The 27487-nt window shown below is 47.4% G+C and overlaps 2 protein-coding genes and 1 pseudogene across 4 annotated transcripts; 1 reads left to right on the top strand and 2 right to left on the bottom strand.

Annotated features, from left to right (window-relative positions):
* Positions 1 to 24: 24 nt before the first annotated feature.
* On the bottom strand, positions 25 to 9671 carry ACOT8 (acyl-CoA thioesterase 8). Its single transcript, XM_059706923.1, has 6 exons — positions 9469 to 9671; positions 8064 to 8200; positions 6496 to 6721; positions 2569 to 2726; positions 1926 to 2120; positions 25 to 270 (listed from the first exon to the last, which is right to left on the bottom strand). The coding sequence occupies exons 1-6, from the start codon at positions 9585 to 9587 to the stop codon at positions 152 to 154; spliced, it is 954 nt and encodes a 317-aa protein (XP_059562906.1). The 5' UTR covers positions 9588 to 9671; the 3' UTR covers positions 25 to 151.
* Positions 6718 to 26907, top strand: ZSWIM3 (zinc finger SWIM-type containing 3). 3 transcript variants are annotated; one of them, XM_059706911.1, is made up of 2 exons: positions 6718 to 7232; positions 24496 to 26907. In XM_059706911.1, exon 2 carries the CDS (start codon positions 24563 to 24565, stop codon positions 26426 to 26428), a length of 1866 nt encoding a protein of 621 aa, XP_059562894.1. In that variant the 5' UTR covers positions 6718 to 7232; positions 24496 to 24562; the 3' UTR covers positions 26429 to 26907. The 3 variants fall into 3 exon arrangements, with proteins under 3 accessions (XP_059562894.1, XP_059562892.1, XP_059562893.1); XM_059706909.1 differs by lacking the exon at positions 6718 to 7232 and adding an exon at positions 9655 to 10214; XM_059706910.1 differs by lacking the exon at positions 6718 to 7232 and adding an exon at positions 24151 to 24410.
* On the bottom strand, positions 14159 to 14892 carry LOC132240114 (large ribosomal subunit protein eL28-like; annotated as a pseudogene).
* Positions 26908 to 27487: the final 580 nt, after the last annotated feature.

Genomic DNA, 27487 nt, shown 5'->3' with positions numbered 1-27487 from the left:
GCCCAGGGAAGAAAGGCCAGCAGGTCCAGTGGTAGCAGCCTCTTTATTGGGTGAGGGACAAAGCCCAGCCCTCAACTGTAATTCCTGCCTCGCCTCAGGAGTGGGGGGAGAAGGGAGATCCTTGAAGCCCAGGCCAAGCTGGTACCTCTGGCTACAGCCTGCTCTCTGTGACCGGGGGCTGCACTCGGATCACGCCCTCCTGGGCACAGGATACAGCCAGCACCCCGTCCCGACGCCACAGCTGCCCACGGACCAGCCCCCGGGAGCCACCTGTGGGTGAGAAGGGTAAGAACAGCCTTCTCTCTCCTTTAGCACAGCCAAGCGGGCTTCTTAAGAAGGGTGTAGTCCAGGTTGGGCTGCCCCACACAAGGGCACACTGCGTATTGTGCCCCTTTATGAGCCTAACGTGTTCAGTCATGGGGTAGCCATGGGAACCCCAGAGAACAGTTTAAAAGCACTTTACATGTCCTCGGGCTTCCTCACAAGCACAGAGTGGGAGTTCTGAGAACAGTCTCCATCAGTAGCTCGGCTAAGCAGATCTACCGGCCTCTGGCCACTTGTGTTAGGAAACCCATCAGTTCCCTTTATAATAAATCAAACCAGTCCCTCCAGGCTGGTATTATATGAAAAGCACCCCAACCCCGAGGGGACAAAGGAGCTCAAGGGAGAGGACCTGGGGCCATGAAGTCTGGCCACCCCTTCCTCGCACCTGCAGATTTCCTCTCCCTTGTCAGCCTCGGGCCTGAGTTGGTGCCGGGTCCCTTCCACGTAGTACAGCTCACTTAGTCCTCACAACAGCCAAGTGAAGAAGGGTTTGTCCCCTTTCCTGGATGATGAGCTTAAAATTCAGAGGCGCAGGAACTTGGCCATAAGAATCAGGCCAAAACCAAGTATCCTAACTTCAAGGTTGTTGATCCTGTATTGTGATGCTATTGGTACTTTTTGTTTGTTGGTTAGTTGGCTTGTTTTGTTTATTTTTGATGCTATTGGTACTTAAGAGTCCCCCTTCCCTGAGTATAAAGAGCCCCTTAAGTTTTGTCTCTGTTTTACAAAACCGTTTTCATTTGAAAAGTACTTCTTTGGAAAGGAATCCAGGGCCCTGGCAGCCAACATTGATGAATGAGCCTGGGATTCTCTATGTCTCTGATGAGGAGCGTCCCAGCAGAGGTTCCTTTAGAAACCGTAGAGTGCCCTGAGCCAACCAGGGTAATCGGCAGAACACTTAGGGAGCTTCTTAAAAATACAGTTTCCTGGACCTCTTCTAAGACCTGCAGAGTCAGAATCTTAGAATCTGAAAATCAATTTTTAAAAAGCTCCCTGAAGTGGCCACCAGGTTTGGCTACTCCTCTAATACAACTCTGTTTATTTAAATGGGGAAACTGCCCTGACCGGTTTGGCTCAGTGGATAGAGCGTCGACCTGCAGACTCAAGGGTCCCAGGTTCGATTCTGGTCAAGGGCATGTACCTTGGTTGCGGGCACATCCCCAGTAGGGAGTGTGCAGGAGGCAGCTGATTGATGTTTCTCATCGATGTTTCTGACTCTATTCCTCTCTGTAAAAAATCAATAAAATATATTTTTAAAAAAATAAATAAAGGGGGAAACTGAGGCTCGGGGAGGAGATAGGACTTGTCCAAGATCAGACGGAGATTCTGAAGTGATTCTGGGACTAGAACTGGGGTCTCTGAGATAAAGTAGACCATATTCCCAGCAGTTACAGAAATTAAGAGCTGATTATGTGCCCCGTCCTCCGGCCTCACCCTGTTATTTTGAAGATAAGGATGCCAAAGCCCGGGGGGGGGGGCAGGAGAGAAAGTGCCCTGTGCAGTGCCCCATAGAATGTGGGTGGGGAACAGCATGACCCAAGAAAGCAGGCTCCCTGCCACCCCAAGGCCAGTGTCCTTGTCCCCTGTGGCCCCACACTCACCAGCCCAGGGGCTCTCACACTCATAGAGCATCCAGTGGTCAGCTCGGAAGGGGGCGTGGAACCACATGGAGTGGTCCAAAGAGACCATGAAGTGCACCTTATGCTGACAGTGGTGGGGCAGCAGTGCTGTGCTCAGGAAGGCATAGTCCGAGATGTAGGCAGCCACGCAGCAGTGCATCTTGATGTCGCCCTCCCCTGCAATAGGTCCCGGTCCCATCAGCCCTGGGCTCCTGGCCTCTACAGCTCAGGACCTGCAGGGAGGTGGGGGAGACAGGGGCTGCCATGCACAGCTATGCAGACTGTTCACTGCACGAGGGCACCTGGCCCAAGGTGTATGTGATGGGGGAGAGGGAGGCAGGGATGGAGCCCTCACTCCCCAAATCTCCCACACAGGCACCTTAAGATTAGCAGTGTGCCTGCCTTTCCCAGAAAGGGCCTACATTAGGATTACAGTCACCTCCCATTCTCCCCATGCAAAGGCCTAGTAGGGCCCCGGTGAGAAGATGAGCCAAATTCCCCATCATGGGGATGAGGAAATAGGCCCAGAGAGGGGAAGTAACGTGCCCAAGGCCACACAGAGCAAATAATATGCAGGCCTAGACCCCTGGAGAGTGTTCTCTTCCAGTCCAGGAGGTCCTCTTACCAATATAGCCCTTGGCTCGCACCCAGAACATCTGTTTGGGCTCCATGTTCTGCAGCTGGCTCAGGCTGGATGGGTTTACTAGCTTGATCTCAATGGGCACATCCTGGGCAGCAATCCGGTTCAGGCCCACTCGGTACTTCTCTTGGAGGTTAGGGTCCCTGAAAGTAAAGGGTTGAGGGACTTGAGGAGACCCAAAGAGAGGGGAAGCTTATCTTCGGAACTGTTTATTCTGACTCGCCTCCTTCCTCCAGAAGGAGTCCAGACTTAGCCTGAAAGTCTCCCTCTCCTCTGGCAGGCAGGAGCGTCAACTATTTGAAGCCATTCTTTGCCTCTTATGAGCTATGTGGCCTTCTGCACGTTAGTCATCTCTCTGAGCCTATTTTCCCATCTGCAAAATGTGGATAATGACAGTAACCTACCTGATAAATAAACATCGTGGAGAAGACAAGATAATGCATGTAGTCATGAGGCGCAGCCCAATATGTACCGTTCTAAGCATTTCACCCACATTAACCCATTCCTCACAACAACCATGTGAGACAGCTGCAATGGTCACCCCCCCTCCCCCGATGACATGAAATAAGCACAGAGTCCAAGTAGCTTGCTGAGGAAGTAAAGGCAGGCTTTGGGCCCAGGCAGCCTGATTCGGGTCATACTCTTAACCACTTCACTATTCCAAACACTTGGCAACCAGGCTGCCCAACTGGGACTGAGTTATCTAACCCTCAGCAATTGAGAACACTGTGTCCATGGGGAAAAGAGCCATTGCCAGGGGAGCCCCTTCACCCAGTAACAGCCACCCTAGTGCGCACCAGGATTTCCATTTTCAGCCCTATCCTCTCAAGCACTGTCCATAGAACCTTCAGGGATGATGGAATGTTCTGTATCTGCACTGTCCACGGCGGTAGCCACTAGCCACATGTGGCTACTGAGTGCTTGCAATGTGGTTAGTGTGGTTAATAGCGAGGAACAGAACTATTAATTCTACCTAATGTTAATTAATTTAATCCTGTGTAGCTAATGGCTTTCTTACTGGACAACACAGCTCTAGATTTAGGGACCTTTAAGAACATTACAGGAACCAAGATGGCGGCATAGGTTAACGCCGGAGTTTGCTGCTTTGAACAACTACTTCAAAAGTGAAACCAAAAAAACGGAAGGGACATCACCCAGAACCACAGGGGCGCTGGCTGAGTGGAAGTCCTACAACTAGGAGGAAAGAGAAACGCATACGGACACTCAGAGGAGGCGCAGTGCTGAAGTCAAATTCTGAGGTGCGGAGCGCGCGGAGCGGGCTGGCGGCGGAGGGCGCGGTTGTTGTTTTCAATCGGGAGGGAGTCGCAGACTCTGAGCTCCAGATCCGGGCGAGTCTTTAGGGACCCAGACTCAGGCGGAAGAAGCAGGACTGTCTGGCTTCGGTCAGAGCGAGTGCAGCTTTCTCTCTGAGCTTTGCAGCGGGTGCTGGGACTCAGAGAGGCAGAGCCCCTTGGGACAGGACTGAGAGCCGCCATAACTGCTCTCTCCGGCCCACACTGTTGATCCTGTTCGACCCGCCCTGCCCAAGCCCTGCACAGAGGCATTTGCCGGATAGCCTCAGGCAAAGGTTAGATTAGCACCTCCCTAGAGGACAGAAGTTCTCTCACCGCTGACACAGCTGAATCTCATAGCCACTTGGCCTGGAGGTCAAACCCTCCCTGGAATTAGCTACAGCAATCAAGATTTATCTATAAGACTGCGAACAAAGACCACTAGGGGGTGCACCAAGGAAGCATAACAAAATGCGGAGACAAAGAAACAGGACAAAATTGTCAATGGAAGAAATAGAGTTCAGAACCACACTTTTAAGGTCTCTCAAGAACTGTTTAGAAGCTGCCGATAAACTTAATGAGCTCTACACGAAAACTAATAAGACCCTCGATCTTATATTGGGGAACCAACTAGAAATTAAGCACACACGGACTGAAATAACGAATATTATACAGACGCCCGACAGCAGACCAGAGGAGCGCAAGAATCAAGTCAATGATTTGAAATGCGAGGAAGCAAAAAACATCCAACCGGAAAAGCAAAATGAAAAAAGAATCCAAAAATGCGAGGATAGTGTAAGGAGCCTCTGGGACAGCTTCAAGCGTACCAACATCAGAATTATAGGGGTGCCAGAAGATGAGAGAGAGCAAGATATTGAAAACCTATTTGAAGAAATAATGACAGAAAACTTCCCCCACCTGGTGAAAGAAATGGACTTACAGGTCCAAGAAGCGCGGAGAACCCCAAACAAAAGGAATCCAAAGAGGACCACACCAAGACACATCATAATTAAAATGCCAAGAGCAAAAGATAAAGAGAGAATCTTAAAAACAGCAAGAGAAAGAAACTCAGTTACCTACAAGGGAATACCCATACGACTGTCAGCTGATTTCTCAACAGAAACTTTGCAGGCCAGAAGGGAGTGGCAAGAAATATTCAAAGTGATGAATACCAAGAACCTACAACCAAGATTACTTTATCCAGCAAAGCTATCATTCAGAATTGAAGGTCAGATAAAGAGCTTCACAGATAAGGAAAAGCTAAAGGAGTTCATCACCACCAAACCAGGATTATATGAAATGCTGAAAGGTATCCTTTAAGAAGAGGAAGAGGAAGAAAAAGGTAAAGATACAAATTATGAACAACAAATATGCATCTATCAACAAGTGAATCTAAGAATCAAGTGAATAAATAATCTGATGAACAGAATAAACTGTTGATTATAATAGAATCAGGGACATAGAAAGGGAATGGACTGACTATTCTTGGGGGGGAAAGGGGTGTGGGAGATGTGGGAAGAGACTGGACAAAAATCGTGCACCTATGGATGAGGACAGTGGGTGGGGAGTGAGGGCGGAGGGTAGGGCGGGAACTGGGAGGAGGGGAGTTATGGGGGGGAAAAAAAGGAACAAATGTAATAATATGAACAATAAAGATTTAATTAAAAAAAAAAAAAAAAAAAAAAAAAGAACATTACAGCAAACATTTTTAAGCTCCGACCGTAAACCAAGCTCCAAGCTTATTCCTGTCAGTCAACTGTATAACTACAATTTACTGAACACTTAAGTGCCTTATTTTATAATTGAGGGCACAGGCTCAGAGTGGGAAAGCAACTTGCCCAAACTCACACAGCTAGCAGAGACAGTCTAGATTTGAACCTAGACCTTTCCCAGGTTCAAACTCACATCTGCTCCATCACACCCTGCTGCCTCCCCAGCCAGCAAAGACCGAGGCACTCTCCCTCATACAGCTGAGAGGTAGGCAGGGCAGAAACATACATTTTTCAGATGAAGAAGCAGGGCTCTGAGAGGCTGGGGAGTTGGGCAGAGCCCCAGAGCAAATGGGCACTAACAGAGCACAGCCCTGGCCAGAATCCATGTGTCTGTCCTGTCAGAGGCCAGAGCTCTTTCTCTTGGCCTGGCATTTCCCCGACTTTATCAACTGTGCTCTAAGTAAGAAATATATTTTACCAGGTGACATTTACAATATTTCACACACACTAAGGCAAAGGCAGCAGGAACCCTCACCCTGCCAGGCATTACCTCCTAGGCTGCCAGATCATGTGACCTTGAAGGGGTAGTCACTCAGGGATTAGAGAGGTGAGTATTTGCCAAGTAGTTAAAAAAAAAAAAAAAAAAAAAGAAGTAGTCCAATATTTTAACAACCAGTAAAACTACTGTACCTGAATTGGCTGAATCATAAGCCCGCCTTTTACATCCTGACCCACACACAACTGAACCTAACCTATCACACAGGGATTCTACCTTTACACAATGCATTCCGGTATCATCTTTCCTAGTCCATATTTTTAAATAGTCAAGACGCACTGAAGGAGTCCATGACCCACGAACAGGAAGCAACTGCAGTCTGAACACTGTCCTGAGCCTCCCGGCCTCTCACCTTAAGTACTGGTCAATGAGGGTCTCGTAGTCGAGCAGCTCTTCCGGTGGGGGCGCCGCGGGCATGGAGAACTGGTGCTGCAGGGGGCTGGGCTGGGCCTTCTGGAAGGAGGCCTGGCAGATGAAGATGGGCCTGCCATGCTGCACGGCCTTCACGGAGCGCACTGAGAAGCTCGCCCCTGTTCGCGTCCGCTCTACCTGGTACAAGACTGGCACCTTCGGGTCCCCTGTAGGGGACACGGGGACATGGTGAGGCTGAGTGCGCCCCACAGGCCCTGTCATCACCATGGCTGGACAGGCACCTCTGCTACTCGTTCTCCATTCCTTTTCTGCTTGGTAGCTACTGACTGAGGCCTGCTCAGGTCCGTGTTCTGCAGATACAGCGAGAACACCGGACCCTGTCATACGGATGCTCCCAGTACAAGTGGAACTCTTCTTTCCCAACAGCACAGAACAGAAGGGACACTGCCAGATACCCTGCATTCAAACCCTAGCTAATTAGCTGGGTGACCTTACCAGAGACACTTAACCTCTCTGAGCAGTTTACCCGTCTATAACATGAGGATCATCATGGTGTGCATACCTCTCAGGACTTTTATAAGAATGAGATCATAACTGTAAAGTGGTTAGCATAATATCTGGGACACAGAAGGATTGCAATATCAAAAGGCTAGCACTTTGGAGCTTACAACCAAATTGAAGAAATAGAGGACACTTTTGCTCCCAATTGGCTTAAAGGTAAGAGATTACACACACACACACACACACACACACACACACACACACACACACACACACTATATTTTATATTTGTAAAAGGAAGGGGGAAACCTCACTATTGTTTTCTTAATATGAATCACATATTGTTAAGTTCCATACATTCTTCTCAGCTGATGGGACTATGCAGAAGGCAGTGTGACTCTTAAAACTGGGGACATCTGCCTTAGGAGTGAGGGAAAGGGAGGGATAGCAAGTGAGATTTTTGTTTCTCAAAGGAGAGCCTGGGTTTTAAAAGATTACTTTCTTGCTCCTTTAAGCTGCAAGCAGCTGTTGAGATCATCTGGAGGAAACACACTTGTCCCGCCCTCATCCATTTTTCTGATGAGATGAGCAAACCAAGCCTCAGGGAGGGGTGTAACCTCGCTCAAGGTGGCATGATGGCTAATTAGTACTGAAACTAGACCCACTGTCTCTGGATTCCCAGGCTGGTGCTCTTCCTTCTCCAAGGCAAGGCACCTACCTCCACAGTCCTAGCAGAGGTTACCGCACTGCTCAGGATTCCAGCATAGTACTTACTAGAGGTTTGTAAACAATGAACAAAAGACCCAAGGGAGTAGTTAAGCCAGTGTTGTGTCTTTTGGGGCCAGATAACAAGCAGTTGTGAGGCTTAAGGCTCTTCTTGGCTCCACCCAGGCCTTGTTCCTCTCCAGGCTTCCCTGTGGATGGAGATCAACCCCCAATCCCCCACTGTCTCCTCCCAGTCCTCTCTCTCCTAAATCAGCCCCCCAAGGCCAGGAAGAAGTGGCTGCTGGGCCTCCAGGGCTGGGTTGGGGGCAGGGGGGTGCTTACCTGCCCGAACGAAATAGCAGTGTAGGGAATGCACTTGAATGTCTTCACTCACAGACTTGGCTGCAGCCACCAGGGCCTGCCCCACGATCTGACCCCCAAACAGCCGCTTGGTTGTGGGTATCCAGTAATGCCTTCCTCTATGGGGAGAAAGAGAAAGCAGGAAAGACTTCAAGGTTGGGCCAAAATCCTGTGACAATCATTGAGCTTCTAGTGCAGATCTCGTAACTTTATTGGAGTTTGGGATCCTTTTGAGAATATGGTAAAAGCCCTTTCCCCAAATATTCTTACATCATTCTACGTGACAGCATACATCTTCAAGGCCTTGGGGATTGCCTAACCCTTCTGTGGACTTTAAGGAGCCAACCCCCATATTTTAGTAGAGAATAGGGATCAGCGAGGGAAGGTGACTTTAGCAAGGTCACCCAGGTAAACATTGCTAATCCTTAGCAGTAGCTGGGTCTTTTGACCCCAAGTCTAGTATGTCTTCACTGCCCATACCAGGGTAAGGCAGAAGCCTCTGACGGCCTTGGGATACGATGAGCCCCAAGAGCTAGGGTGGACTGCATCAAGGCCTGCCACTTATACCCCCCCCCCAACTTTGACAACCCAAGAACTAGGTTTAGAGCTCAAAGGGCCCTCAGTCTTCAAGTGTAATCCCCTCAGTGTGCAGATGAGAAAACTAGGGGCCCAGAGGTGAAAGGGGCTTGCCGAGTGCATGAACCTTATGGAGGCTGAAGGGTTTGGGTCTCTGGCTTTCCAAGGCCCAAACCAGCTAGGCATTTTTATATAGTGCATTGTAAATAGCCCTCCAGGAAGTTATTTGTAATTTCTTAAGTAGGGGGAAGAGAAGTTAACACCCTAAATAGCTCCCAATAAGCCATTAGGAGCCTTGGAGGCTCAAACTGTAAAATCCCCAGCTGCAGTCAAGAATGTAAGGTGTGTGGGGAAGGAAAATGGCTCAGGCCTCAGGATGAGTACGGAGCTACCACACCTCAAGTGGTGGTGGGGATGGGTTTTGTAAGAGGGAAAGGATAGTGAATATGCAAGGAGCTGAGGGTACGTTTTAAACCTGATTAGCCCTTGGACTAATCGCACCCCTTTTTAGACTGGTTCCCAGAGACATGGGAAGCTGCTGAGAAGGATATCTAAGGTCACCACTTTATTTGCCCAGAGGGCCATGGCCTCCTAGGGGTGGCACTGCGCAGACCCGGCGTGGAGAGGGAGTAAGCCCAGGCAGCGAGGGCAGCTGTCAGGAACAAGTTCTCTCCCAATGGCGACAGAGCCTGCATCCCACGCAGAGCCCATCTTCTTCCAGGAGACTACGAGCAGAAGGCTACGGGGTGGTGCAGTCGAGATCAGGAGCATCTGTCCCTGTGCGGGGTGCGGGCCAGATGCGGCAGGCTACCTGAAGAGATCTTCGTCCAGCGGCTCGAGGTTGAGCACGCTGGTGACCAGGACGCTGCGAAGGTCCCCGGGGGGGTCGCCACCGCCCTGCCCATCCTCCGGGGTCTGCGGGGACGACATGTCGATCACTTGCCGGAGACTCTGCGCTGAACCCGACGCGCGGAGACGTGCGCGGAACTCGCAGATTCCCGCAGCTGGCTCCAGTAACCGGAAGTCTGCAAGCCCCGAGAATAAGGGATGCAAATTATGATTGGACAATGCTCCTGTCAGTCTGCGGGTGCGTGGCTATCTTTCTCTAGCTATTGGAGAAAATGAGTGTCAGTCTGAGAATTCCGTGTGTGATTGGAGGGGCGGATCCAGGGCTTGATAAAGAGGGATTAGCGTCATTTCCCCTCAGTCAGATAGCAAGGGCGACCCCAGCCTCTTTTACCGCCTCAGACCTGGGGCTCCTGAGCTTCACAGCTGGCCACCAATTGGGGCCGAGCTCGAAGGCGTTCTGGACCGACGGCGGCCTGTAGACCCTCATAGTGTGACCTCTGACCCCTGGTATTGATCTTAGGGCCATTCCCTGGCGTGGGCTGAGGCGGCAGCCATGGAGCTGGGCAGCTGCTTCAAGACCTACGAGGATTTCAGGAAGTGCTTCAGCCTCTACAAAAAGGAGAACAGTTGCTCCTTCATTCTCAGGGACCGCGTCTCCGTCCGCTGCCACAACCTCAACCACGGCACCTCCATCCGTGAGGACATCCTGTAAGGGCGGGGTGGGGGCGGCGCAGGAGGGTGGGGAGGAGGCCCACTGCCATCTGGAGGGCGACCTGGAGGAGGGAGTGCCACTGGGCCCTTGTTTCTCTGCGCATTCAACAAGCAGTCATTAAGCACCTGCTGGATGCCGGGTGAAAGGAGAGCAAAACCTCCACAGGCATTAGTTTTTGACCATCCCACTTCAGCGTCACTCACTCACCTACATTCACAGCTTTTATGGAATTCATAATCACTGCAATTTGTCCCATTTCCTGAGCACCTGCGGTATCCCAGACACAAAATATGGCCTTCAAAATGGATAAAAATGCCTTGGCGATCATTTCCTTCACCAGTCTCCTCTTTACAAAGCAGTAATGTGGTCGTTTGTCGGTTAGTTCTGCTCGTTCGTTGGTTCATTCATTCATTCGGTTTTGAAGTAGTTCTGGAGCTCCTGAGATGAACAGCCGTTTCGCAAACACTTTCAGTGTCGCATGGCAAGCAGCGTTCTCTGGTCTGTACATTCTTTCCCCCATGCACAGACAATTATAGATAAATGTTATCTCGCATTTAGTAGATGAGAAAACAGGCTTAGAAGGTTGAAAACTCAAATGCATTCAGGGTTCAGGTGAAACAACGCAGTGGAAGAAAGTTTACTTCTAATTTTACTATAAGAAAAAAGGATGATGAAATTAACAGCCAACACCAGGCCTTTGTGCTAGGGACAACAGAAGTGTGAATGCGCTGACGTGGAGAGCAGGCCTATTTAATCAACTCCAGCTGATGGCTGCCGTGTGAAAATAAAGATCCATTATTGCCAGAATTTGGGGCAAGACAAGTCAAATCCAGGCTGTAGGTGAATTTTTCCACTTTTTACAAATTGAACATCAGAGTACATCTGAGGCCTCTGTGTTGAGATGTTTGGCCAAAGTCCCCGTCTAGGGAGGCATGTTGTGTCGTTTCCCCTGCTCTGAAGCCCAGTGCTGTGCTGGGTACAGATAACGAAGATGAATAAGGAGCCAGCCTGCCCTCAAAGAGCGTAAGGCGGGATAGCGCTGGGCTGTGTGGCTCCGTTAGCTGAGCGTTGTCCTGTGCACTGAAAGGCTTGTCTGTTCGATTCCTGGACGGTCACATGTCCAGGTTGCAAGTTCCGTGCGTACAGGAGGCAGGGAGGCAGCCAATTGATGTTTATTGTTCATGTTTCTCTCCCCTTCTCCCTTCCTCTCTAAATCACTAAAAACATATTTGAGGGGGAGCTTAAGATGGGATAGAGTTGGACTCTAGTAAACTGACTAGTATGTGATTAATGTTTAAAAGAGATGTACATGCCGAAACCGGTTTGGCTCAGTGGATAGAGCGTCGGCCTGCGGGCTAAAGGGTCCCAGGTTCGATTCCGGTCAAGGGCATGTACCTTGGTTGCAGGCACATCCCCAGTGGGAGATGTGCAGGAGGCAGCTGATCGATGTTTCTCTCTCATCGATGTTTCTGACTATCTCTCTCCCTTCCTCTCTGTAAAAAATCAATAAAATATATTTTTAATTAAAAAAAATAAAATAAAATAAAAATAAACGAGATGTACAGTCCAGCTGGCATGGCTCAGTGGTTGAGCATCGGCCTATGAACCAGGAGTTCACGGTTCGATTCCCAGTCAGGGCATGTGCCTAAGTTGCCGGCTCGATCCCCAGTGTGAGGCGTGCAGGAGGCAGCTGATAAATGATTCTCATTATTGGTGTTTCTATTTCTCCCTTCCTCTCTGAAATCAATATATATATATATATATATATATATATATATATATATATATATATACACACACACACACACACACACACACACACATATATATTTTAAAAAGACTTGGAAGAGGAAAATAGTAAGAGAACCTATAACAAAAATCACCCCCACCTTCAAAATCACGTGGTGTGAACCAGGGAAGTCTGAATTTGGTATGGTTACAGCCAAGAAAAATGGGAATTGGCAGAAAAGAGGGGGCATGTTGGAGCAGGGAGTAGGGTAGGATTTCAAGAAACTAGTATCTATAAGAAAGCACCTAGGACCTAGGTGTTAGGACTGAAGATCAGGTCCAGCCTGTTTATTGCCAGAGCTCTTAACTGCCCTACTTAACCAATGGGTTGTAACAGGTTTTTAATCTCACTTGTTTATTATTTCATTCAACAAACTTCTAGTAAGGGGTAAAATGTTTGCCCACAGGTGTTGAGCTGGGATACAAAGATGGGTAAAGGGTGGTCTCTACCCGCTGAGTGGAATGAGCTAGTTTACGAGGAAGTGAATTAGTGAGCAGCCCTGGCCTCCAGCAGAGACAGGTGGGCTGTTTGTTGGGATGTTGTAAAGAATAGTCTTGTACGCTGTGTTGGGCTTTTTGAATGGTATATGGATGTGTGGAATGAACACTTCTCATGTGGAACTGCCAGGAGGGTGGAGGAAAGGTTTTTGGGAGATAATTTAGCAGAGTGCAACATTTCTCGCAACCAAATACGCATATTACTAGTGGACAGGTGAGATTTTTTTAAAAATATATTTTATTGATTTTCTACAGAGAGGAAGGGAGAGAGACAGAGAGCTAGAAACATCGATGAGAGAGAAACATCGATCAGCTGCCTCCTGCACATCTCCCACCGGGGATGTGCCCACAACCCAGGTACATGCCCCTGACCGGAATCGAACCTGGGACCCTCCAGTCCGCAGGGCAACGCTCTATCCACTGAGCCAAACCGGTTTTGGCTATAGTAACTATAATGTTAGTACCCAAACATAAATGTCCTATTAAATAAAGTGAGCTGATTTAAAGAAAACCATTTGAAAATAATAATGCAAATGTTATATGGGTGGCCATGGCAGATGTAAAAAGTGGTATGTGATTCCTGGAAGTTTAGGAAAAGCTGGCAAAATGATTAAAAGTGAGAGCTCTGCCCTGACTGGTTTGGCTCAGTGGACAGAGTGTCAGCCTGTGGACTGAAGGGTCCCAGGTTCGATTCCAGTCAAGGGCATGTCCCTTGGTTGCGGGCATATCCCCAGTAAGAGGTGTGCAGAGGGCAGCTGAATTGATATTTCTAACTCTATCCCTCTCCTTCTCCCTTCCTCTCTGTAAAAAATCAATAATATATATATTTTTTTAAAAAAAGTGAGAGCTCTGGAGTCCGAAAGACAGATTTTTTTTAACCTTTGCCGCTTGGTGTATTCCTCTGTAAAATGAGGAGTGTATAGTGGAAATTAAGTAAGAAAATACATGTAGCCCAGCGGTGTGGCTCAGTGGTTGAGTGTCGACCCACGAACCAATAGGTCACGGGCAGCCATGTGCAGATCCAGTCAGGACACATGCCCAGGTTGAGGGCTCCATCCCCAGTAGGGGACATGCAGGAGGCATCCGATCAATGTTTCTCTTTGATGTTTCTACCTCTCTATCCCTCTCTCTCTAAAAATAAATAAAAACATTCAAAAGAAGAAGAAAAGCTCTAGCTGGTTTGGCTCAATGAAGAGTGTCGACCTGCGGACTGAAGGGTCCCAGGTTCGATTCCGGTCAGGGCTTGATCCCCTTTAGGAGGCGGCTGATCGAGCAATGATTCTCTCATCATTGATGTTTCTCTCCCTCTCCCTTCCTCTCTGCAATAATATATATATATATATATGGGAAAATACATGTAGTGGCTGAAACAGAGGCTAAGTAAACATTTGCCGAAGATGTAACTGTAGTACGTGATAGGAAGTGGTAGATATTTAAGAGAGCCAAAGAAATGTACTGAGGGCGTTACCACTAAATGACCGGAAGTCCCAGTGACTGGGTAGATTCTATAGTTTTATACGCAGTTTCCCATCCCATCCCATATTTTTATACATGGCTGTTGTGGGGCTTTTTGTTGTCTTTTGGGGGATTGATATTCTTCAAACAATCCGTGAAATATTCTGATATCTGTCTTCATTGCCCTTCAGTTTTTAAGGAAAGTTGGCTGATTCCTTTATTGTTCTGGGGGGAGGGGGAGCTCAGGCGCTCTTGGTGGGGCAGCCCACTTCCTCTTCACCATCAGGGGGTTCTGGCTGCGCAGGATGGCGCTGGCCCTGCGGATGCGGCTGCGGCTGCGCTGAGCCGGCTGCCAGGCCGGATCCATGTTCTTATGGATCCCGTGCTGAATGCTGTTCTGGCGGCCCCGCATTCCTGGCAACGGTGGTCCGCACGTCGCTGGCGGCCGGCTTTCGCTGTCCCGATCTCTGCTTCATGATGACCCGCTGTCTTAAGCGAGTCAGGCCGGTAGAGCGCAGGGAGTCAGTTGAGGGCCTTCAGATGATTGGGTTCAGTTTTGTACGTCTTCCTCTGGATCAGGAAGCTGGAGCGGTTCTGAATGACCATCCATTGCAGATGTGGAGGCAGCTCCTCTCGCTGCTACGGAGGCGGGAGACCGAAATAGCAATAGCTACCTTTTTAAACTTCTTTTGGGATTCATTCCAAACATTCTGCGAAGAACTTTACAGGCATTGTTTTATTTAATCCTCACCCCATCCTTTGAACTGTGAGCCCTGTTGGCTGAGTTTTCATTTTCCATGTGTCCATAGTCACAAGGCTGCGTAGGAAAGCAAAAATCATAACACAAAAATCTTGCTAATACACTGGCCACTTACAAAATGAGTCAGTGCTGACTCATTCCTTCCTGCTTATCCTCACCAGTCCCATCAACATCTTTGGTAGTCAATTTCTGGCTAATGAATAAATGTGGTAAGCATCAGGGTAATACAATGCAAATAAAAATGATTGCCAACTTGAAATTACACATCACCCAAGAGCTGTAGGACTTGGTGAATCCTTACATCACCCTCAGCCTTATATCAGTTAACAGATGGAGAAGGGGAATCAAGCAAAGATGATGATATTATAGGAACTTGAAAAGCAAGGAATTTACATAGCAAAAAATTAAGTTAGGTTCTTGGGAAACATGATAAAGCCCAGGAATATTTTGGTAAAACCAACCTTTACATATTGCAAATGTGAGACAGAAGGGGAAAATATACCATGAAAAAAAACAGTTGATACTTAGTTTTTCAAAATATATTTTTATTGATTTGAGAGAGAGAGAGAGGAAAGGAAAAGGAGAGAGAAAGAGAGAGAGAGAAACATCAATCATTTGCCTCACGCCCCTGACTGGGGATCAAACCTGGCTGAGCATGTGCCCCAGCCAGGAATCAAATCAGCTACCCTTCAACCCTCTAGCAGCCGTGGGCAAACTATGGCCCGTGGGCCGGATCCGGCCCGTTCGGCTGTTCTATCCGGCCCGCGGAGCCAAAAGAGCGGAGGGTTCTCTTGCTCTCCCCTCCGCTCCTTCACCAGCAGCAGTGTTAACATGTATTAGTTCACACAAACACTCCATCCATGCTTTTGTTCCAGCCCTCCAGTCCAGTTTAAGAACCCATTGTGGCCCTCGAGTCAAAAAGTTTGCCCACCCCTGCGTCTAGTGCAAGGGACTACGCTCAACCAACACAGCCATACCTGCCAGGGTAACAGTTGACACTTCATTATTATTATTTTTAAATATATTTTTATTGATTTCAGACAGGGAGGGAGAGGGAGAGAGAGAGAGAAACATCAATGATGAGAGAGAATCATTGATCAGCTGCTTCCTGCCCGCCGCACACTGGGGAGTGAGCCCACAACCCTGGCTTATGCCCTGACTGGCTTTTGTTGCTGTTTATTATTATTATTTCTAATGATTTCAGAGAGGGAGAGAGAGATAGAAAACAGAACATGACCTCCTGGCTCATAGGTCAACGCTCAGCCACTGAGCCAGACCAGCCAAGCATCAGTTTAAACTTTCAGTTATTCTAAGAATTGCCATATAGCTGCCATTATCACTTATATCTTGTTAAATATACTAATTTTATAATTTTAGTCTCATTTTTTAAAATTTTGTTTTATTGCTTAAAGTATTACAAACAGTATTACATATGTCTCCTTTTTTTCCCTCTTGACCTTCCCCCATCCTCCCGTACCCCCCAGTGTCTTATGTCCATTGGTTATGCTTTTATGCATTTAGTCTCATTTTTTTAAATATATTTTATTGATTTTCTTACAGAGGAATAGAGAGTTAGAAACATCCATGAGAGAGAAACATGGACCAGCTGCCTCCCGCACACCCCCCACTGGGGACGCGCCTGCAACCAAGGCACATGCTCCCGACCGGAATCGAACCCGGGACCCCTCAGTATGCAGGCCGACGCTCTATCCACTGAGCCAAACCGGCCAGGGTAGTCTCATTTTTTAAGATAAAATTCCATTCAAATATTTTTTCCTTCTACTTACTATGAAATGTTGTTTCTGAAGATGTTTTTGGCTTCAATTAACTGGAAACCATCTCAAAATGCCTGACTTCTTGGAAGCCCAGAGGTGGCCCTTTGAAGGGGATTGTTGTCGCGGCCCAGGCTTTTTGCTTCATTCCACTCCGCCATCGCAGGTCTCAGCTTTGCCTCAGAATGGCTTCCCATGTGGCACAAGTGCAGGAGTCACATCCAGAAGAAAAAGCCTTCCTTGGTGTCCTGCAGATTTCCTACCATGTTTCTTTGTCCAGAATTGGGCCAGTCTCCATTCCCATTTCTAATAAGATTACTTTAATCAGTTTAGACTAAGCCTGAAGCAGTTAGCTCTGTGGCAGTGGTTCTCAACCTTCTGGCCCTTTAAATACAGTTCCTCATGTTGTGACCCAACCATAAAATCATTTTCGTTGCTACTTCATAACTGTAATGTTGCTACCGTTACGAATCGTCATGTAAATATCTGATATGCAGGATGGTCTTAGGCGACCCCTGTGAAAGGGTCGTTCAACCGCCAAAGGGGTCGCGACCCACAGGTTGAGAACCGCTGCTCTATGGGAGAAGCGGACAAATGGATGTTGGATGGCAACCAACAGATCCTGTCTAAGCCTTTTAAATGCATTCACTTTTACTGGTACTGATTATTCTTGGACTAGGTACTGATTATTTATAAACCAGTACTCTTATTAGTTTCATATTTGTAGATTAGGATTTGGAGGCTTAGAGGAAGTGAAGTGACTTACCTAAATTCACACAATTAAGTGGTAAAGCTGGAATTTAAATTAGATCTTCTGACTGAGTCTTGTTCCTAACTCAAGATATATAATTATATAGGAACAGGATGTGTACTTGTTCCTATACAATTATAAAAAATTGTACTCATTGCTCCAGTGCAGTTTACACACAACAAGGATACAAATCTTATATGAAATGAATCAGAAGTTTTAGTTAATCTGTTCTAGTTCCCATAGTCAAGGTGAGCACTATTCAGTAATAGTCAAATCTTGGTTTTGGAACATCTCCCTTCTCAAACAATTTGGTTCTTGACCAAGTTAACAGAAAAAATGTTTTGATTGTCAAACAGAACTTCAGTTCTCGACCAACAACCCTTTCATGCTGATACCTGTATGATCAGTCACGTGTGTCTCTCAGGTGAAAAATAAAGGAGAAAATTTGAGAGTATGAGTAAGTTTACTATTAAACCTCGCATTGCTAACATCTCAAGAAATTGTGCTGTGAATATTTTCATGGGTTTTTTTTTTTTGCTTTTGTTGCTGTTTATTATTGTTGTTTTTTTAAAGAAGAGTGTATTTTTTTTTAATATATATTTTATTGATTTTTTACAGAGAGGAAAGGGGGAGGGATAGAGAGTTAGGAACATCGATGAGAAAGAGAAACATCGATCAGCTGCCTCCTGCACACCCCCCACTAGGGATGAGACCGCAACCCAGGTACATGCCCTTGATGGGAATCGAACCCGGGACCCTTCAGTCCGCAGGCCGACGCTCTATCCACCGAGCCAAACCGGTTAGGGCTATTATTATTGTTATTTTTAATGATTTCAGAGAGGAAGGGAGAGAGAGAGAAATATCAGTGACGAGAGAATCATCCGTCAGCTGCCTACTGCACACCCACTGCTAGGGATCAAGCCCACAATACAAGCATGTGCCCTGTTGGGGAATCGAACTGTTTATTATTATTAAACTAGAGGCATGGGTGGTGTCGGCCAACTCGGCCCAACTCGGGCCTGATCAGGGCCAGCCAGCTGAGGGGCGAGGCCCTGGGCGATTGGCCGGCAGGCCCTGCCCCTGATTGGGGGCGGGGGGAGGGGGGCAGCTGTGGGGGAGGGGCAGTGGGCAGGCCAGCCCCGCCCCCAGATGGCATGGGGGGTCCGATTGGGGTCAGAGGCCAGGGGATGGGTTGTGGGAGGTTAGCCGGCCAGCCCCACCCCAGCTGGCCCTGCCCCTGATAAGGGTGGGGGGGCTGATCAGGGGGTGGGGCTGGCTGGTGGGAGGAGCCGCAGGAGGTTGGCCGGCTGACCCCACCCCCTGATCTGGCTGGTTCGTCAGCAACAGTGGGCAGCATAGCGCCGGTGGTTACAGTCGTTATAGCGACTGGTCGCTGTCTTTTTATATATGTAGCTAGGTACAGTAAGTCACCATGGGTCCTAAAAGGTTAGTGATAACTGCAAAGTGAAAAGGAAAGTTGTGAGAACAACAATAGAGTTTAGACATGTACTGTATATAAGAAAGGTTAAAACAGGGAATCATTTAGGAGTCTGGAATCAATTAATTCAATTTATATCATTTCTAATGGGAAAGAAACGATTCAGTTTTCGAACAGATCACTTCTCCAACAGCCTTCTGGAACAAATTCAGTTTGAGAACTGAGGTTCCATTGTCTAAGTATATTGTTTGTACCTCTGTTTAATCGTTCACCACTTAATATCGGCTTTATTGGCCATCTAATAATTTTTCTGTTCACTAGACTGAGAGTAGAGAATATCTAATTAGTGTATGTAGCCTTCTGAGCAATTAGCAGTGTTTGGTACATAGTAGGACTCAGTAAATGTTTGAAATTAAACCAAGGATTTGTTCAAAGTTATGGTTAATAAGACTAGAAGCCAGGTCATCTGACCAAACTCTCCCAGTGAACTTCCTAGTATTCTACTCATGTTGTGGGAAGAATTTCTATATCATACACATTCATTAAGGTCATTCAGTATGTGTGTTTACAGTCCCCAGTCTGTGCCTGGTGCAGTGCCAGGCACTGGGAGTACACTAGGGTCACAGGTAAGTAGGGGAATACAAATACCTACAACATAGATTAGAAAGAATCAGCAAAATTGGATGACTCCCTTTAGATCCTGGTTGAGCACTCTTAGAGATAAGCACTAAGGGAGATTTTTAAAAGTACAGTCAGCCCTCCATATCTGTGGGTTCTGCATCCATGTACTCAACCAACCACAGATTGAGAATATTTGGGGGGAAATAAAGGTATGTAGTTGCTGGCATGTACTGTGTAGTCAGGCCTTTGATGGTTGATGATTGTGTCTGTACTGAACATGTATAGACTTTTTCTTCTTGTCATTCCCTAAACAATGACACTTGTACACTGACTATTTGCATAGCATTTACATTGTATTAGGTATCATAAGTAATCTAGAGATGATATAAAGTAAGTGGGAGGATGTGCATAGGTTATATGCAAACACCATGCCATTTTATATAAGGGACTTGAGCATATGTGGATTTTTTTTTCCTGGTTAATACTCACCCGAGGATATTTTTTCCATTGATTTTTAGAGAAAGTGGAAAGGAGGAAGGGAGGGAGTGGAGGAGAGAGAGAGAGAGAATCATGGATGTGAGAAAGACACATCGTTTGTTTGCCTCCTTCACATGTACTGACCGGGGCGGAGATCAAACCTGCAACCCTGGTACATGCCCTTGACTGGGAATCAAATCCATGACCTTTGGTGCATGGGCCAACACTCTAACCACTAACCAACACTGGCCAGGGCAAGCATATGCAGATTTTTATATTCTTGGGGTTCCTGGAACCAATCCCTAGCAGATACCAACAAATGACTATCTAAAACCCTATTCTTGTCTTGAAGGGAATCTTTGCTTTAACTTGAGAGACAGAAATAAGTTCAAATTAAAATAACTAAAACAATCAAAGAATTCTTACAAAAGAATGTGTACTTCCAAGTATGAAAGTTATATCTCAATAAAAAAAAAAAAAGCTTAAGGGAAGCAGGAAGAAATAACAGGCTTCAACCTAGTCCCCACTGAGTTTGAAAAGCATGATGCCAACGAGGACAGTAAGGTTAGAGATCTTTAAGGGAGTTATTGAACCTGAACAACCAACGTGTTGAGGAAGGTAAAGGAGAATTCAGAGAAAGGAGAAATATTTAGAAAGAAAACAGGCAGCATAATAGTTAACTACGCAGACTGTATCCAAGCTGGCTTAGTTCAAATCCCATATCTTTCCATTTTAACTGGAAGGTTAAATTCCAGATTTTCATCCTTGAGAAGAACTTCTTTAAGCCTGGTTCCCCAACTGTGAAATTTGGATAATAGGACCCTTTTCATTGTATAAAATTATGTATTTTAGAGAGTAACATGCAGCCTGGCATATAATAATCTGTAATACGTATAGTAGTGGTAGCATAGACTTTAAAAGTCTGGTTAACATATTGGTATAGATACATGGAGAATGAGGAATTAAAAAGAATGCCAGCCCTGGCCAGGTAGCTCAGTTGGTTAGAGCACCGTCCCGACACGCTAAGGTTACAGGTTCGATCCCCAGTCAGGGCACATACAAGAACCAACCAATGAATACATAAACAAGTGGAACAACAAATCGATGTTTCTCTCTGTAACATTAAAAAAAGGGAGGGGGGGGCGGGGAGAAAAAGAGTGCCAAGCTTTCTACACTGGGAATTGGTGTCATTAATGGAACCAGGAAAGGTAGAAAGAGCTTTATGGCTGGCACCATTATCTTTCTTTGGACTAGTTGAACAAATGTGCTAAGAGCACATCAAGTCCATATAATTTGATGAGCTAGAGCTATGCTAGGCTGTTGAGCCATCAAAAGGGAAGGGCCCGATCTAAAGGCTCAGGCAAGTCTCCCTAGAGAAGGTGATGTTTGCAGATAGTCCTGAGGAATGAGTAAGCTGTGAGACGAAGACTGGTGGGAAGGGCATTCCAGACTGAACCAAGCATGAGCCAAGGCACAGAGGTGATACACAGCCTAGTGAACATGGGAAGCTGTAGACAGCTTGACTACACACACAAAAACAAGATGGTGAGGGGGTGGTAAACGCAGCTGGAGACATAGGCAGCGGCCACACCACAGTCATCCTTCACGGTTGTGCCATACTACAGGGCTGCTCCAGCCCTTTCATGGCCCCACGGTGGGGATGGTGTTGCGGCCCCAGCACTGTGCATACACGTGCATTTGCGGCCCGGGCCCCTCCTCCCTGTTACTGTGGTCCTGGCATATCCTGTTTTCCTAAGCTTGCCCCACAGGGCGAGCAAGCAGCACCGGCTGGCATAGGGTGTTTAGAAAGGGATTGATGAAATGTCCAGGTTGTGTCAGGTCATGCCAGAGGCTGAGATTTTTTTCCCCTCCTCTAGTCTTTGGGCCAAGACACTTCCTGAGGAGGCAGGGGTGTGACCCATTCCACCCACGAGTGGTCCATGAGTCATTTATCCAGCAGATCTTTGATGAAGGAATAGCGAGCATTATGTTAGGTGCTTGGAAAACACTGAGGAATAACTAGACAGCCCCATCCAATTGGAATGTACTGCATAAACACCCAGGTGAATGTCACAAGGCATAAGAGCTGTGATATCAGTAGCTGACTTTTATTAAAATAAATAAAAGAGCCCTAGCTGGTTGCTCAGTGGTTAAAGTGTGGAGACCGCGACTCAGGGGTATGCATTTTCAATATGGTGAATAGGTAGCAGGGGCTAAGGCAATCCAACACTAATGTTATTACGGTTTTATTTCTATATCTTAATCCGTTGTTGTTTCCAACTGGAGGTTTAAAAACTTTCTGTCAACACTAGAGAAGTGTGGCCTATTTAATTCTCATAACAACCCTAATAAGATCGTTTCATTTTATGATGTGGAAACCACACCCAGGTGAAGTGAATCGCCCAAGGTCAAATAGCTTCTGAGTGGTGGAGCTGGAATTCAAATCCAGTAGTCAGCCTCCAGTGTCTCCACTGCTTAACCAGTAGGTATACTGCTATCCAGAGAAGCTGCTAAGCCTTTTATTTTAAATAAATGCTATAAATACAGAGAAAGGAGCAATTACCATGGTTTGAGGGCATCTACAAAGGCTCCTTGGAGAAGGTGGGACTTGATTTGGGCCTTGAAGCATGGGTTGAAAGGTGATAGGAAGAAAGAGCAGATAATCAATTTAGTTACCCTTCTCCTTTGAATCATCACTTTCCTCCTCGAATGGGAAAACCAGCAGGAACCCTTAAGATGATCTAGCCCAGGGGTTCTCAAAATCTCTTAGGATGTGGACATTTTCCTTTAAATGAAAGGTGAACAGACATCTCTGTCTTAGAGAAGAGGCCCAGACTTAACCTTACTCCTGACTCCCAAGGGCCACTTTTTTATTTTTTATTTTTACTTATTAATCCTCCCCTGAGGCTATGCTTTTTAATTTATTTATTTTTATTTTAAAAAATATTTTTATTTATTTTATTTATTTTTAAATATGTTTTTATTGATTTTAGAGAGAGAGAAACATCAGTCAGCTGCCTCCTGCACTCCCCCTACTGAGGATCGATCCTGCAACCTGGGCATGTGCCCTGACCTGGAATCTAACCAGTGACCTCTTGGTGTAAGGGACATGACTCAAGCAACTGATCCACATGGGCCTGGGCTTTCATTGATTTTAGAGAGAGGGTTAGGGTGGAGGGGAGAGAAACATCAAGTGCTTGCCTTCCTGTGTGAGTCTTGACCAGGGATAGAGCCCAAAAACCTAGTTATGTGCCCTGACCAGAAATTGGACCCCCAACCTTTTGGTGTACTGGATGATGCTCAAATCAACTGAATGACCAGCCAGGACAGGGTCATTTTTATCTTTGCTGTTTGGAGTAGGCAGTGGCTCCCAAAAGGTAGGAATGAAGGGGACATTTTTTTTTTAATATATTTTTTATTGATTTTTTACAGAGAGGAAGGAAGAGAGATAGAGAGTTAGAAACATCGATCAGCTGCCTCCTGCACATCTCCCACTGAGGATGTGCCCGCAACCCAGGTACATGCCCTTGACCGGAACTGAACCTGGGACCTTTCAGTCTGCAGGCCGACGCTCTATCCACTGAGCCAAACCGGTTTCAGCACATTTTTTTTTTTAAGTTTAGATCTTTATACAGTACTATAGGCCCAGTGCATGAATTCATGCATGGGTGGGGTCAGGCTGACCCCCTCCCATGGGGGCCCATTAGGCAGGGCTGGGGGGGAGGGGCTGCTGGCGGTTGGCCATCTGGCCCCACCCCCAATCTGGGGGGGGGGGTGGTTGGGGGCCGGGCCGGCTGGGGGGAGGGGCTGCTCCCCTATTGGGCTGGTTGGCTAGCCGCAGTGCACATCATAGGGACCAGTTGTTCCAGTCATTCTGGAGTTCAGGTCGCTTGGCTTTTATATGTATAGATTACTGATTGATTGATTGATTTCAGCGAAAGAAAGGGAGAAGGAGAGAGAGAAACATCAATGATGAGAGGGAATCATTGATGGGCTACCTCCTGCAAGACCCCTACTGTGGATTGAGCCCGCAACCTGGGCATGTGTCCTGACCAGGAATCGAACCCTGACCTCCCAGTTCATATGTTGATGCTCAACCACTGAGCACACTGGCCGGGCAGAAGGGAACATTTTATTTTATTTTATTTTATTTTATTTTAATTTATTTTTTTTAGAGATAGAGAGTCAGAAACATCGATGAGAGAGAAACATCGATCAGCCGCCTCCTGCACATCCCCCACTGGGGATGTGCCTGCAACCCTGGTACATGCCCTTGACCGGAATCGAACCCGGGACCCCTCAGTCCGCAGGCCGACGCTCCATCCACTGAGCCAAACCGGCTTCGGCAGAAGGGAACATTTTAAACAGTAACCAGCTAGGTACTCTGCTATTGCCTCTTACCTGTTTTCCTTTGTATCTTGCTCAGATTGAATTGTCGGCAGCTACAGATGGGCAACAGAGTGAATGAAAGGAGTTGGGGCTTAGAACTGCAGTAGATAAAAATGAAGGGCGTTTTAGCTAGATAGGGTCTTGAAGAAAGAGCTGCATACTCTGGGATTGGAGAGTAAACATAAATCTTCCTTCCCTACATCCCACACTGCACTGTGGTCTCCAGAAAATATATCAGCTACTGTAAGTCCAAGTCCAAGAGGGCCTTGTCTTGTAAAAGAAAGAGGGTGGTCAGCACCTTTCTCATTGTCCCTTCTACTCTCCCCAGATATGTGCAGGTGAAATTTGTCTGTAGTCGGATCCAGTCAAACAGGAAGAGAACACCAGAGGCGGACATGTGCCCAGCATACTTGCTCCTGCAGTACAGTGAGAAACTGGATCGATTATTTATCAGTGAACTCAACACCCAGCATATACATGTTGACTCCAAAACTGCGGATCCTGAAGGAGACACTGCTGAATCTCAAAAGACAATGTATCTGCAGAAATCTGAGCCTGAGCAGCCCACATTTAAAAAAGACTTTACCAGGGCTGAGAAGCCCCCGGCTGAACCTTCATTTTGCTTAGGTGAGGTCCAAGCAGACTCAAAGCCAGAGCGGGAGGGGATCACTCCTTCTGACCTGGCCAAGATAGCGAAAGTGATGAAGAACTTTCTTAAGGTGGATGAGGGTTCCATGGCCTCCCTCAGTGTAGGCAACAGCCAAGACCTGGACCGGCTCAGCTTTCAGAGCAGCAAGATGAGCAACCTGTTCGTCCGCTTCCCAGAGAATCTCTTGCTGCACCGGGTGGGGAATGCCCAGGGCCACATCCTCTACGCGTTCTTGGTGGAGAACAAGGAGCGAGAGAGTCGAGTGGTACACTTTGCTGTGCTCAGGGCCGAGACAGCCACGTCTGTGGCCAAGATGCTGGGTATCTTCACAGAGTTCAACTCAGATTGGCCCAAGACCAAGGTCATCTTTGTGGACCCATCCTTCCCTCACCGAGCCATCCTGCAGGAAATCTTCCCTGCTGCACGCATTCTCCTTTCCATCTACCACACAACCCGACTCCTAGAGAAGAAGTTGCATCGTAGTTCGGCAAATCCATCCTTTAAAAGTCTCATGAAGGAAGCGCTACGGGAGGCTGTGTTTGTCACCTCTGAGGCCAGCCTGCAGAATCTCTGTCAGATGTCCCAAGCCCTACTGGATGAGGAGCTCTTCAGCTTCCTGCAGACCCACTGGTTCTCCTGTGAACTGCTGTGGTACATGCACGTCAGGAAGGGCCTGCATGCGTGTAACACCTACATGGACAGCCTAGACATCGTCGCCAGCAAGGTGTCCAGTCTCTTTAGGAAACAGCAGTCCCTGCTGGACTGCATCCTCCGCTTTGTGGATTACATCGACTTCTTTAATACCAAAGGTGTGAAAAACTTGCCCACAGCTCCTCCCAAGTCAAAGAAAGCCCGGCCAGCAAGCATGTTACCAAAGTCCAAGAAGCCTTTTGAAATCTGTGGAGGGAGCCTCAGCAGGCGCCCCCTGAAAGAGACAAAGCCACCCCTACAGCAGGTGCAGGTGGAGCAGCAGCCACAGGTGCAGCCCTTCCAGGGTGGCATGCTAGACACCTTGCACCAGAGTGGCTTCGAACTGGCCTATAAGCTGTGCTACAATGAATGGGAGGTGGCACAGAACTCGACCCACCTGATGGATACGGCTGGCTCCTCAGTGGACATTAAGCTGCTGGAGGACTCTCACCAGGTTAGCAAAGATGGCTGTAGCTGCAGCTGTTCCTTTCAACAACGGTACCACCTGCCATGCCGACACATTTTGGCCCTGCTACACAACAGCCAGAAGCCAGTGGGTGAAACCATGGTTTGCCGCCGGTGGCAAAAGAGGTACCAGCACCTCCTTGGGCCTAGTGGGGAGCTCCGGGACCCTGTTGTGGTCCCCAACACAGGCCAGCCTGGGAAGCCAGAAAGGAAGGACATGATCCAGGACCTAAGCAGGGAACTAGCAAACCTGCTAATGCAGAGTGAGGGGCCAGAGCTGGAGGAGCGCTTTTCCGCCTTGCACAAGATTGTGGACATCTGGGCTGATCCTTACCAGCCACCTGCGCCCACTCAGCAGCCAGGGGACTTCAAGGATGTGGGCCGCCTCCCTTTTCTCTGGGGAAAACAGGAGGAAGGGGAGGGATTCCCTCTTGCTGGAGCCACGATTCATGATTAAAGCACTTGCTGTGGTGCATTGAACCACAGACCCCTCTCCTTGGGAGTCTGAGAGCTCACAGTGGGCAGGTCATGCTAGGGGTCAGCATTTTAACCAATGCCTTCCTAGGTAGGGCTAGGAAGATTGTTACAGTAGAGAGAAGAGGATCCCACTGTGTGACAGTCCTTTGAATCTCCCCCTTTTTTGTCCTACCTTTGGCATGCTTTGGGAGCCCCATTCATTGTTTAAGGCCAAAGTTGTCTCCATGTTGAAAGGTCATCCCTCTGTCTCCCCCAATCCCTGAGAACAGATCTTATTCACTTTACAGAGATGAACCTCATGACCCAGGATAGGGTGAGATGAAATAGACCGGGTAAAAGGGCTTGTTTTCAGGGACAAGGGAAGGAGGATGATCCTTGATTATTGCTGCTCTTTACAAAGAATCTGTTATGTGTGTCTATTTTTATTCATATTAAAGGTTTTTGTTTTTGTAAATAAAATCAAGGGAAACGTGTGCTGCTTGAATAGGTACGGAATCAAGTGGGGATTGTGAAGCAAAACAACTTGATGCCCCAAATTCAAAGACTTAATCCACCACTTCATCCCCTTCCTACCAACCAAACCCTTCAACATTGATTTCAGGCTGCTTCATATTCCAACAGGATGAGGCCAAATAGGGAGGGAGGAAACCTAAATCTTTTTATGTATTTTATTTTTTAATATATTTTTATTGATTTCAGAGAGGGAGAGAGAGAGAGAGACATACATCAGTGATGAGAGAGAATTATTGATCAGCTGCCTCCTGTACACCCCACACTGGGGATAGAGCCTGCAACCTGGGCATGAGCCCTGACCAGTAATGGGACCATGATCTCGTGGTTCATAGGTCCACGCTCAACCGCTGAGCCACGCGGGCCAGGCGAAACCGGAATCTTTTATTTTTTTAATATATTTTATTGATTTTTCACAGAGAGGAAGGGAGAGGGACAGAGAGTCAGAAACATCCACGAGAGAGAAACATCGACCAGCTGGCTCCTGCACACTCCCCACTGGGTATGTGCCAGCAACCAAGGTACATGC

Source organism: Myotis daubentonii, chromosome 8 (genome assembly GCF_963259705.1).
Source record: "Myotis daubentonii chromosome 8, mMyoDau2.1, whole genome shotgun sequence".
Lineage (NCBI taxonomy): Eukaryota > Metazoa > Chordata > Mammalia > Chiroptera > Vespertilionidae > Myotis > Myotis daubentonii.
Note: the sequence above shows the minus strand (reverse complement) of the source record. Positions and strands in the feature narration are given on the sequence as shown.

Coding starts and splice junctions, on each gene's coding strand:
- ACOT8 (XM_059706923.1), bottom strand. CDS start 9,587: ATGTCGTCCCCGCAGACCCCGGAGGATGGGCAGGGCGGTGGCGACCCC. Junction 8,201..9,468: donor CTGGACGAAGATCTCTTCAG/GTAGCCTGCCGC, acceptor TTCTCCCCATAG/AGGAAGGCATTACTGGATAC. Junction 6,722..8,063: donor CTGCTATTTCGTTCGGGCAG/GTAAGCACCCCC, acceptor TGTCCCCTACAG/GGGACCCGAAGGTGCCAGTC.
- ZSWIM3 (XM_059706909.1), top strand. CDS start 10,060: ATGGAGCTGGGCAGCTGCTTCAAGACCTACGAGGATTTCAGGAAGTGC. Junction 10,215..24,495: donor TCCATCCGTGAGGACATCCT/GTAAGGGCGGGG, acceptor TACTCTCCCCAG/ATATGTGCAGGTGAAATTTG.